The 12,558-nt window shown below is 33.2% G+C and overlaps 1 protein-coding gene across 1 annotated transcript in view; it reads right to left on the bottom strand.

The window, feature by feature from the left end:
* Positions 1–1,977: 1,977 nt before the first annotated feature.
* LOC124363706 (DNA repair and recombination protein RAD54-like) overlaps positions 1,978–12,558 on the bottom strand; it is a 38,890-nt gene continuing 28,309 nt past the window's right edge. Inside the window, exons 11-14 of the mRNA XM_046818972.1 lie at positions 12,025–12,231; positions 9,248–9,411; positions 7,648–7,840; positions 1,978–2,181 (exon numbers count right to left, since the gene is read on the bottom strand). Of these exons, the coding sequence (XP_046674928.1) occupies positions 2,080–2,181; positions 7,648–7,840; positions 9,248–9,411; positions 12,025–12,231 (666 nt within the window). The 3' untranslated portion in view covers positions 1,978–2,079. The remainder of the gene's footprint in view (positions 2,182–7,647; positions 7,841–9,247; positions 9,412–12,024; positions 12,232–12,558) is intronic.

The raw sequence follows: 12,558 nt of genomic DNA on the forward strand, positions 1-12,558 counted from the left end.
TTAAACATTAATTTTAAATATTTCAAATCTAGGAAAAGAATTGCTGGAGGAATTTTCCTATTCTTTCCTCTCACCATCTTGTCTTATGTTTATCTATGTGGCTTGTGCGGTCAGCTGGGCTGTACTGGTGGGAAAAATTTACCTTCCATAGTGTGTATCAGCAATGCATTCGTATTTAAAGTTGGGTATAGTAAAACAACCTTGAGTTTTACCCCAAAATAACAATGTCAAACTTCAAACGCTTTTACACTCTTATTATTCTCACATAATTATGGGGGATAACTCATTAAAAATAAATACTTAATTAACATCCAGACACTTTCTAGTCTTTCTTGTAAAGTATGCACTTTTAAAATATTTAAAGTATGAAGTACAACAAAGTTTGAGAATTTTTTCTAAATATAAATATAGAAAAACTAAAAAGAGTTTGGGTGTGTATTAATTATACCCTTAAAAGAAGAAATATCCCATAGTTATGCAACTAAAAATAAAGTCTTCAAGATTTGAAGTTTAACATTGTTTTTATGAGATTAAAATATTTCTCTGGAATTGTGCTGCTTGTTTGAGTTGGTTTTCAAATATTTAATAAGTCAAAATTTAGATTGAGATGTGTTATTGTTAGGTCCATTACATTTAGGGTATTACTGTTTTCTGTTCAGTGTCAGTGATGCCCATATACGTTGACATTACTAAGGTAGCCAGTCCATTGATACTGAGCTGATATTTTACCAACTTTGACATGGCAAATATTACTCATGAGAATCTTGTAGTAAAGAAAATAGATGAATCACCGGAGCAGCACTGAACTAGACTACTGAATATGTTACTCCCAGTCCCATGTACATGATTTAGGGCATTTAGAAACTTGAGTCTCATGCACCGAAGTTGTACTGAGATAATGGCATTTCTGTTTTCCTGAGATGCCATTTACTGTTAGAATGTCTTACGAATTATTATCAGTGGATAAATGTAAGGAAATATTCTGGTTCAGGTGTACAAGATTAAATAGTAACTGTGTAAATATATTGTCTGGTGTATGTATAATACACTCTATTTAGTTCTGCATACATGAAAGGCAAATAGAGAATGACAGAAAGCTGTAGATAAAAAACGAATATTTTGTCCTGAAACTACTACAATTTTATTTTGAAATTGTAATAATAGAACTTTATTAAGTGCTAAACATAAAAATGCAGGTGTCATGAAAAGTAGAGTGTTGACTGAAAAGACTATTCTATTTTTGTTAATTAATACAGTAATTCATTTTTTTATTACACTGGCCAGCTACTTGATTTTGGTCAGTATATTTCAAAGTGTCAAGTGTTTGTATCATATACTGTAATTGTGTAAATACATTTTACACTAAATACTAGGACCAAGGGTGATTGGTTTCTAGTAAATATTTTTAATTTCTTATTCTTTTTTAAAGATCAACCCTTCTGTTATCAGATGTGACTTTGGCATCTCATTTGCTATATTTAGTTGGCGTTTTTTATTTTATAGGTTTTGACATATGCAGAAAAGGACAGACCCAGTTCTCAAATCCTGTTGTTTTAATACCACAACATACAGGGTCATTCAAGAAGATATGTAGAAACTGTAAGAGCTCATTCTATATGTAAAAATAATGAAAATAGTTTATATAAATATGGGTCTGGAAATGCTTTGTAAGGGAGTTACAGCTAGCAAAAAATTTCACCCGGATATCAGTTTACCATGTAAAACGAGGTCTTCCTGAAATTCTGGTAAGGTAGATTAATGGGCAATGGGGAATTAACTTTGACCTCGTAAACTTTCTCCTTCATCCATCCCCTTATATAATATATATATAGTTATATATATATAACAGTTTAACAAGACACTTTAACAACTGGTTTTTCTTAATTATATCCAGGAGGATTTGACAAAAAAACTGAAGGGTTGACAAGATGTTTTTAGAAACATCTCAAAATATGTTTTAGAAATTAAAACACAAAGTAATTGGTACAGAATATATATTTACAAAGTCATTTTTATAACTAAAATGGTTACAATATAAATCACAGTAATACTTTTATATAGTAATTTACATATACAAAATTATCTATCACTGTCAGTGTCATTTTCTTTTTCCTCACTCTCAGATTCTTCTTTTCCATTATCTCCATTGTTTTCTTCATCATCTTCTTCAGAAACTGTCTTCTGTGAACAAACCAAAATCAACATGTCATAAATCACATATATCTTCTAAATACCATACATAAAAAAAGCTTTGGTGATTGACGTCAACCAAAAACAACAAGGATTCACTTGGCATATCTTGGAAAACACACTTTTAAATACAAATGTTGTACCACTCACTAAATGCATCTCTGAAACCTATTTGACAACACTCGGGACAAGGAATGTCAAAAATAATTCCATTTGATAACAGGAATCAAAATAAAGTACTACAGTTTATATAATGTAGCAAAAGTTATAACAATTTAACAACCACAAGGGATTTGATTTGATAATGTGAGATAGAGGTCCAATCTGTTGTTCATACGTTGGGGTTAAATTTCAGAAAAAGTGCAACAAACATATTGAGGGGATAGATTCAGGAAACAGTTGTTTTTTTGCTATTTACAAGGTGAGGAGTAGCCACACCACGTGTCACATGACTTCACTGAAGTTGTATGTAAAATTAAAAGTCTATACTTCATTTCATTCTCGAGATACCTTGCAGGTAGACAGACAATCAGACAGAAAAGAAACATTTACAGTCCCCATACAAACAAAAGATAAATTCGGCTAGTCTACTGAGTGATAGGTTTCAGTGATGCTCAGCCAAACACCAGAGGGAGACATGCTCTGTATCAAAAACAATGTTACCTACATGTATAAAATAAGTTGCAAGCAAAATTTTAAGTTCATAGCTTAGTTCGTTCTTGAGGTAATCAGTGGAAAACAGACATGTAGATAGGCAGACGAGAGTGGGGGGTGCCACAGGCACCTGCTAATAAGTTGATTTTTATTATATATAACTTTGGTGCAAAAATGATACTACTACTGAAATACAAGAGTCGTGTCATTCGGCTTGCCGGTGCTGGATTTACATATTATTTATATTGTAATGTTTGAAATAAATTTTCCTCTTTGTCATAATTTCTACTGCCTCTCCTTCGCCACCACTTGAATGGTTTACGTCATGAAAACCACATGAACTACGATGTCTGATTGAAAAGTTTTTAAGAATGGGCTTATAATGGTACAGTGGTGGTACTTATATGCTACTGTGATGCATCTCCTTTAAAGTAGTCTCCTTCTGACTGTACACACTGACTCCAATGGTGTTTCCTCCTTTGGAAACATTCCTGGAAATTTTTTCCTGAAGTGTTCACACTTTTGCCTGGATGTCTTCAATTGAGTCAAATCGCTACCCTTTCAGGTGTAAATTCATGTTATACAATACCGGTAGAATAAAAAAAAAATCACTAGCGGTGTCTCGATCTTAAATCGACTTTGCCGTGCTTTTTTTGGTTGTGATGAATTTAGTCTTTCACTGCCAAGATTGCACTTTGGTTTCAGGATCATATCCATATACCCACGTTTCGTTACCTAGCCACGTTATGTTAATTAGCCTAATTAAAAAATCTGGGCCATTTGCAGTCCGATTAATTAGTACTTGGCATACTTCAAGTTGGTGTTGTCTCTGGTCACTTGACAACACTTTTGGAATGAATTTTGTTTTGCAGACACTCAACGCATGTTCAGATCTCCAGTTAAAATTGACTGAACTGCACAGAAACTTAAATTAAGTTCATCAGCCATCTTCCTAATTGTAAGTCTACGATCAGAGAGCACTAAGTCGTGAACTTTCAAAACATTTTTCATTCGTTTTTGAGGTGGAAGGACGGCCGAACTGTGGTTCATCTTCAAATGATTTGTGGCCATTTTTAAATCTGATGAACCAGACAAAATCACTTGAATGGCTCATACAATTATCTCCAAAAGATGCTTTTAATAGTTCATAAGTTTCAGAAGCTGATTTCCTGGTTTTAAAACAAAATTTCACAAAAACTCGTTGCTTCGTGTTTATGTCCATTTTAACAGAGGCAGAACAAGCACTAACAGACCCGCAATCACTTAGGTCCTGTACCAAAATATCTCCTCACCCTGATGAACCTATTTGAGAAATTCCTTCGAATAGAATCAACAGGTATGATAGGTTATTTCACGGCCCATATCAACCTAAATTTAATGTCAACCCTTCTAGTAAAATTAGACAAAAAATTAGTTTTCAACCTAATGTTTAATTAGTTGATATGTAAATTACAACTAGATTGAGTGCAGTCCCACAGCAGATTAAATTTTTTGTTTCCATTGCCGTATTTTTCCACCAACGATTCAGAAAAAATGGTTCACATAGATCAAGTTACAACGGGGTTCAAAAGTTAGAACAAAGCTAATGAATGTTTCAAAGGACATCAGTTCTATTGAGTGTGTGTATATTGTATACTACACTTAAAGCTCAAAATTGTTAGCTATTTTTTCTCTTAATGAAGAAAACTACTCATCTATCGATGTTATACTCAATAAACAAAAAGAAGAGGTCTTATACAAAAAGCGTGTTGAAAAATAACATCCGCAGTATAATGGAAAGACTGATCGATATTGTGGTCAGTTTAGCTAAATCTGGATACCATTTTCGAGGGTATAGAGAAACTGAGGGTAATATTAATAAAGGATTTTTTTTAAGTTTAGTCGAAATCCTGAAGAAGTATGATCCTATAATGAGACAGCATTTAGAGGGATTACCTCAAAACACATTATATACCAGTAACCACATACAAAACGACCTGCTAAAAGCCTTGCACAACATTATATGAAGAATATAGTAAAGGCTGCACACAAGGGAAACAAATATTTTTAATAGCTGATGAAATATTAGATTTGCGGCAGAATCAACAAATGTCGGTAGTTGTAAGGTATTTTAATGAAGTCAATAACTGTTCTGTTGAAAAGTTTGTCTACTTGCAGAAATTAACCAAACAAATTTCTGAGTTGATTTTTCAGAAATTAAGCTTGGTCCTTTTAAATTGCCTAAAAACTTACTGGTCTTCTGTAATTTCTGCGAGTTGTGACGGTGCGTCAACAATGTCTGGATGTGATAATGGAGTTCAATCTAAGTTTAATAAGATGAGTAAAGATATCATACTTGTACACTGCTATGTCCATTGCTTGAATCTAGTCTTGTACTCTTGTATCTATTCTTAATTGTAGGTTAATAACTCTCGTCTTTATCTACATCTAGGTGGGCTTGTAGGGCAGTGTCTGTTAAGAAAATATTGTTTTCTTCTTGTTGAAACCCTACAAGACAATATATCAATGACAGATAATGCTGAAGTGAAAATAAGAAGTCGTAGACTATTGCATGGGCTGAAGACATTCGATTTCGTATTGGCTTTGGAAATCATTCACCCAGTGCTCTTCCTGATTTTAAAAGTAAGCAAAACACTTCAGAGTGAGGATAATGATCTTTTGACAGCCATGCATGGTGTTCAAATGCTCCGGGAATCTCGTTCATCTCACAGAAATAAAACAACTTTTAACAAAATCTCTAATTTTGCAAAAGAAGTTTGTTAAAAGATAGATGTAGTGGTCCCTGCTTTGTAAAAAAGAAAGTGTCTTCACGTATTGATGAAACTGTCCAAAACTCTCACTATTTTGAAACTAAAGAAAGCTAGGAAAGAAGTTTGGTATTTTACCCGTTCATCGACTTACTAATAATGGTATAAAAAAACTATTTGACCAAGAAACATGTGACTTAATAGTAGCAGTAGGAAAACTTCTCAAGTTGGAAACAGATGACAATGATTTGAAAACAGTGTCAAAATAACTTCATTTTGACCTGCATGGCATCCGAGCAGAACAAAAAGTACTGCAGAGCTAACAATAATTAAAATTCTTAAGTTTATCAAAACAAAATGTTAAAAGATGTGGTTCATAATTATGTATACTAGATGGCATACTCATCTTCTAAAATATAAAACTGGACAGTTGTTTTATAAATTATTATATTTCGGCATCTTACCAAAGCACTCTCAACAGATAGAGAGTTTGGTAAGAAGGTGATATGTAATTCTTCATTATAAGATGATTTTGTTATCAAGAATAAATAAAAATAAAGACATTTTATTTTGTAATAACTTAAATAAAATTACGTGTTTAGGCTTTTCAATGTATATTATAACTTGATGATTCTATCACTTACTAATTCTAACAGCATAGCAATATGTAATGTACTTTTTTATTTTAATTTATGGATATCACAAGGACAGCCTTGGGGAAATGGTTTAAGTGGCTTAGTATTGAAAATCGTGCTAACATATTCTACAAGCTTTACATAGCATTGAAACTGTTTATGGTAATACCAGTGACAAATGCTTCATCAGAGAGCTTTTCTAAGCTAAGCGTTATTAAAACAAAGCTTAGAACAACAGTGACGCAAGAGATATTAAGAGTTTTTTATGCTGCCATTTATTGAACAAGAACTTGCTGTGAATTTTATTTACTCAGACATTATTGAGGAATTTAAGTATCGATACCTGGAAAAAGGCGAATGTTATTTTAATTGTTCTAATTTAATTTAATTATATCTTGTCTTAATTTTATTTTTCCTCCATTGAAAATGTATGCTTATATCAAAGATCGATATTTGTTGATTTTGTTATGACGCAATTACCTATAACCCACTGCAAAATAGTGCTGTGGTTTGTAAGAGTTCTATGTTTAAAAACAATTGTCAAAAAGCTTTAAAATTAATAATTTAGAGCACAATTTTCAGAATTGTACCTACCCGGACCTCTCTTTTGGTGAGGTATTCTATACCACCCAAACTCCCCAGTATGTCAGGCACCTCCAAATTATGAACCTTGTGCATACCTATAGTCATAGTATTACAACCTTCAGGGTAAACAATTTTGGAATCAGTTATCCTCACTTCCATACATGTTGAAAATATCTAGACTACAAGAAGGCAGTGATTACTGTATTCTGTTTATTTACTGGCAATTAAATATCAATCCTTCCATGTGCATGGGTTTTGAATTCCACAATAAACTTGAGGCCAGTTTAACAAACGGCTAATCATCTAATGTAGAGACGGCCTTTACAGATCATCCAAACCATTGTTGAAGCTTGGGCCTTAAGAAGTAGATATTTCAGTAGAACAAAATGAGCCTGCTTATTACTAAGTCTATTCATGTAACGGTTTTCAATTTTAATTTGTTAATCCCACCAAGGTTTTAATTTAATTTAATGACTATCTGGTATACAGCATAAGCTGAACGAAACAAAATTATAATAATTACCAGTTAAATTCTCATTGAACAGTTACTGAACTAAAATTTTCATCTTTATGAGTTGTGCTTATAGTTCCTTTAACAATTTTTACTTAAAACCTAGGGGCTGTAGATACATTTAAGAAAAAAGAGTATTTTTATTATTTTTAAAATTTTAATTTCACTTCAAAAATGGTAATCAGAATAATTAAGTTTTACTCCAAAGCCAATTGTATTTCAAATACAAACTTATTGGGTTGGGCAAATAATATGTGATACAACTTCAAAACTTTGAAAAAAAAAAAAATAATTTGATAATTGACATTTTAATTGAGCTACTAACTCTTTCAGGAGCTCTGTGCGAGTGTTGGTAGAAGACAAAGGACACCCCTGCATCCCAGCATTGTCTAAGTACAGGGTCAACCAGCCAACGCTTCTCTCGACAGTGGTGCCAACATGACAGGTCGTTCGTACAGTCAGCATCTGCAGGTGGTGGCTTAACCTGTATACCATTAACACATCGGCTGCACTTGATCCTGCAATTACAGATTACATTGAGATTATTGGAATGCATGCCGAGGCCTCCACAAAAATTTTATTAAAAAAAATTTATCAGAACAAAATTTGATAATAATGTAAACATATTGAAAGGTTTCAATTACACAAAAAACTTTTAAGACCTATTAAGGTCATATAATTTGTCCAACCTGAATAATGAACCCACAAGGTTAGGTGCTTGCTTAGACAATGTTATTACGTGTCTGTCAAGTGGCAGTGCAGATTGTAGGGTCATTTTCTCATCTATATGGGTACAGAATTTATGTTATAACTGACTAAGCATTAATATTTTCAGGCCAGACAAAACAGAATATTTAGTGTAAATTCTCTTAAAAATCACCATTTTACAAATAATTTTTCTAATATTTGATACCCTCCAAACCACGAGGCCAAGGCCCGCACCACTGGTGGAGCCTAAGGGCCTGTATTTTCTAAATCCAGCCCTGCTTCTACAATTTACTATCGGTCACAGAATTAATGTATTCAGAATATGGTCGAACTGGTGTCGGTAAGAGTTATTTTTATTAATTAACTAGCTGTTTCCCGCGGCTTCGCACGCGTCTCTTAAGCTTTGCCCGTATATTTCTTTGCCTTCAAATAGTGTTTGGATATTTTAATATACGTAACTACTGTGTTGTAATTGCAGTTTATAATGTGCAGGCGCTTTGATAACTTTTATATCTTGCAGTACAGCCTGGTGGTTAGTTACATCAATGGGCATTGCGTATAAACCTTCTACATAGAAAAATACAAATTTTCATAGTGATCGGTCCAATAGTTTCTGAGTCTATAAAGGACAAACACACAAACATTCATTTTTATATATTATGATTGCAGAAACAGTTTAAACAAAATTTGTCGTTTCTCTTAAGCTTACTCTATGCTTTAAAACTATAAGTGTAAAGAAATTTATATATAAATATATTTTTTTGTCGCATTATATATGTTTACAAAGAACAGCTGATTAAAAATTTGAAAAGACTCTTTCACTTAATAACATATGTTTGCTGCAATGCATTTCTTACGGGTATTTCTGTAACCAGTGGGGCGGAATCCTGAATCGGGAAAGGGATAAAAAGTATCCTATAACCTTCTACAGATCAAGACGAACAAATTAAAAAAAAAAAATTAGGCGAATCCGTCCAGCCGTTTGTGAGTGATGCTGTTACACACGAACAGTTTCATTTTTATATATATAGACTAACCATTAATAAATAATATGTATGACTTCACATAAAGTAGATAAATTTAAAAATTACATGAGAGACTGAAATTCTTTAAGACATGATCACATTTACACTTATCTCTCAATAGTTACAGGTTGCTAACCTCTTCCTCAGATCAGAACAAAAGCTTCTACTGTGTTTCTTCAACGAAATACTAACTTGTCATGAGTGTCGCTGGGTGTGTTCTCCTCTAGTTGGAAGAGACTGCGCAGCTCTGAGAGAGAAAAATGCCGAGCCACATCCTCCTCACAATCCACCACAGAGGAGCTCAGAGCTTTCTTGTGGGCTTGACGCTGCATCATCTTTTCCTCTATGCTTCCAGTCTGTGCCACAAAACACCATGTTATTAACATAACTTATTGTAATACAATGGCAACTAGTACAGGGAGTCATTTTAAACAAATTTCAAATACTAATACACTGATTTAGGATAGTGATATAGCAGAGTTTTCCTGATCTGAATATCTTCTACTTGAAATTAGCTACAGTTATAAGTATTTTGTCTAGTGTGGGTTTGTAAGGGTTATGCATGTAGTAGTAACATGGCTGAAGGACGACTTATGAGACCACTCTTTCTTCAACTACTCTCCCTACCTCACCAGAACTTTTATTATTTAAACACTGTTATGAAACTTAACTCAATGAAAGTAATGTGAATGTATTATGTGACAAGGTATCTAGATAAAGATCAACAACAAGCTTTATATTTCCCATGAAACTTCAGTTCTATATATACAAGAATGAGTTCTATGATCATGCATGTTTAATCATGAAATTTAGCTGAGTTTCATTGAAGCACTTAGTGGCTGACAAAAATTTTTTTGTATGATGATTGTCTGTCTATCTAACCACAGGACATCTTGAGAATTAAATGATACTACAAGCTTGAAATTTTGCACTGGGTGGGCACTCAAAATCTTTAAAAATATCTCATCTTTTCCTCGGTTTTCCTGGTTGAAAATTACTGATTTATAGTCCATTTCCAAACCAAATAAACAACAGTAATGCTTATTTAACCTTTATAATGAGTGTAGCAGTGATTGTTTTTTGTCTCAAGCTGTATTTGCAGGAAATTCCATGTAACTGTGATGGCCTACAAAATTTCATCACTGCAAGAATAACCGGATAATATCCCGGTCTATCGTGAAATTCCCTGAATCTTCCATGACTTTCTCCATATTTTTAAAATAACAAACTTTGGTACTAGTGTTTTAAATTTCCCGGTTTTTCCAATTGCTAGACACCCTGCACTAATATACAACACGACATAAGGCTCCTTATGTGGTGATCAGTTGGACTATTCGGTTAAAAAATTTGAACTGTCCGACCAATCGTCATGTATGCATAGAAGTTGTCAAATGAATAGCTGGTCGAAGAACTGCTGAGATTTTCACAAGTCATTATCCAGCCAATGCCACTCTGACGACAAAATCTGACATGTATGGTGGATTCGGTCGACTGCAGCTAGCAACAATAACGATTTAATTGAAAACTCACTACAACACTAATAATTTCAATACTAAACTTGAAGTGTACCTACTAAATAAATTTCTATATTCATTCCAAGAATATTTTGAAAGGGATAATTAATTGGTTAGGTTTAGCTGTGTGTGTTTAAAAAAGAAATAATGGTCTAGTCTACAACTTATTTATTACCATAATATAGAATGTTTTATAAGTTAATATGAGAATATCTTTTATTTATGGATTAACTATAATGTTCTTTATGTGACTTTATTCATTGTACATTCTGTGGATTTGTTTGTGAATAAATCATTTCTGAATCTGAATAATAAGTTGTGCGTACACTGGCAAGTAAAGTTACAAGGGAATTTGCGTTAATTACTTGTATCACTGGTTGTTGTGAGAGTCAATGCGAAATCAGTTCACACAGACGATAGTGATGTCTCAGCAATGTTTATAACTGAAATTTTAATGTCCAAAAATGGTCTACAGTTCCTATGAACAACTGTCCGACACTGGCTGGGCACCACTCATGAGAGCTCTTGTACACGTTTAAACTAGCAATTTTTACTATTGGACATAAAACTTGTGAAACTCCTAAGTCAGTGTAAATACAACTAGTTCAGCCGAAATTTGGATGTGAACGTTAGATCAAAACATAACATCATTGTTATTGTTTTAACCTATGTAATCTGATAACCAATCGGAATATGTATGATGAGCAATCATTCATATAGACCAAACTGAGACAATCGTTACATGTATAGAGGGCTTAATGTGACACAGCGGTAGAACTAACCAAGACAAACTCCACTACGTAAGTGAAGGCAACCTTTGATTATCCTGCAGTGTAAGGTGGGGCTCGTGAACATATGTTGATCTTCATTCACAGTTTCACGGAGGTTAATCAAGTCCTGATTCTAGGAGATGTCATATTATTTCTTGATTTCATAAGGTTTTTTGAGAGAAAATTGTTTTTGAGATTTCCCCAGTTTTACAGGGAGATCCCTGGGTGCATGCAACTTTAGCAAAGGCTCATATGTGACATGTAATGTAGCGTACTCTTACCTTGTAATAATGAAACCTTTAATTTAATGGAAATGCAATAATATAAAGTTTCCATTTACCCATAAAACAACAATTTTCGCGTTTTGATGAATGTTTGACAGTATTATACAACAAAACTGTTATTGTGCAATCTACTATTAATATTATCATTGCAAGATTAAATAATTTTTATAGAGTGGCCTGTAATACTTGGATTATTTTAATGTTTATCTTAAGAAAAAATAAAATCAACATACCAACAATTTAACTAAAATTTTGATTTTTAACATACTTTCTCCGTTACTTTAAACCATCTTCCAACTGGTGTTATTGATTCATCAAAATATTGAGATATGACCATAGCAATAAAAAGAGTATTCTATATAGTTTGAACAATTGCTAATTTCCAAACAAAATATTCCTACACAGAGGAACCTGTAGACAAAGCAGGGTTTCTTCTGGCCGTCTCTCCAGACTCGTGCCATGGCCTGGTCGTCGTTAGCAGGGTTCCAGTCAGGGTCGAACATGACTAGTCGGTTGGCCCCGATCAGATTGAGACCGCAGCCGCCTGCCTTTGAGCTGAGCATGAAGATGAAGTCCCCACCATTTGGATTATTGAAGGCCTCCACCACCTGTTAATCCATTTTATCTTAAATTTTTAGAAAGTACAACAAACATCTGCAGTTTCCAAAAATTAAACATTGGTGCTTAGATGTAAACCCTAAAATATTTCTTTTCTATCAACCAAGTAATATATCTGATATATAGGACTTTTAAAGAATGAATAGTTTGAGGTGGTCATATACATTTTTGATTGATTTTAAACAAAAGCAATATTTAATTGTATATATAAATATATCAATACTATTATATATAGATTTAATGGTCTGTCTGAGTGTTTGTGTGCAACTCAATCACATAAAAACTACTGGACTGATTGTACTGAAATTTTAACTTGA

Source organism: Homalodisca vitripennis, chromosome 1 (genome assembly GCF_021130785.1).
Source record: "Homalodisca vitripennis isolate AUS2020 chromosome 1, UT_GWSS_2.1, whole genome shotgun sequence".
Classification (NCBI taxonomy): Eukaryota; Metazoa; Arthropoda; class Insecta; order Hemiptera; family Cicadellidae; genus Homalodisca; species Homalodisca vitripennis.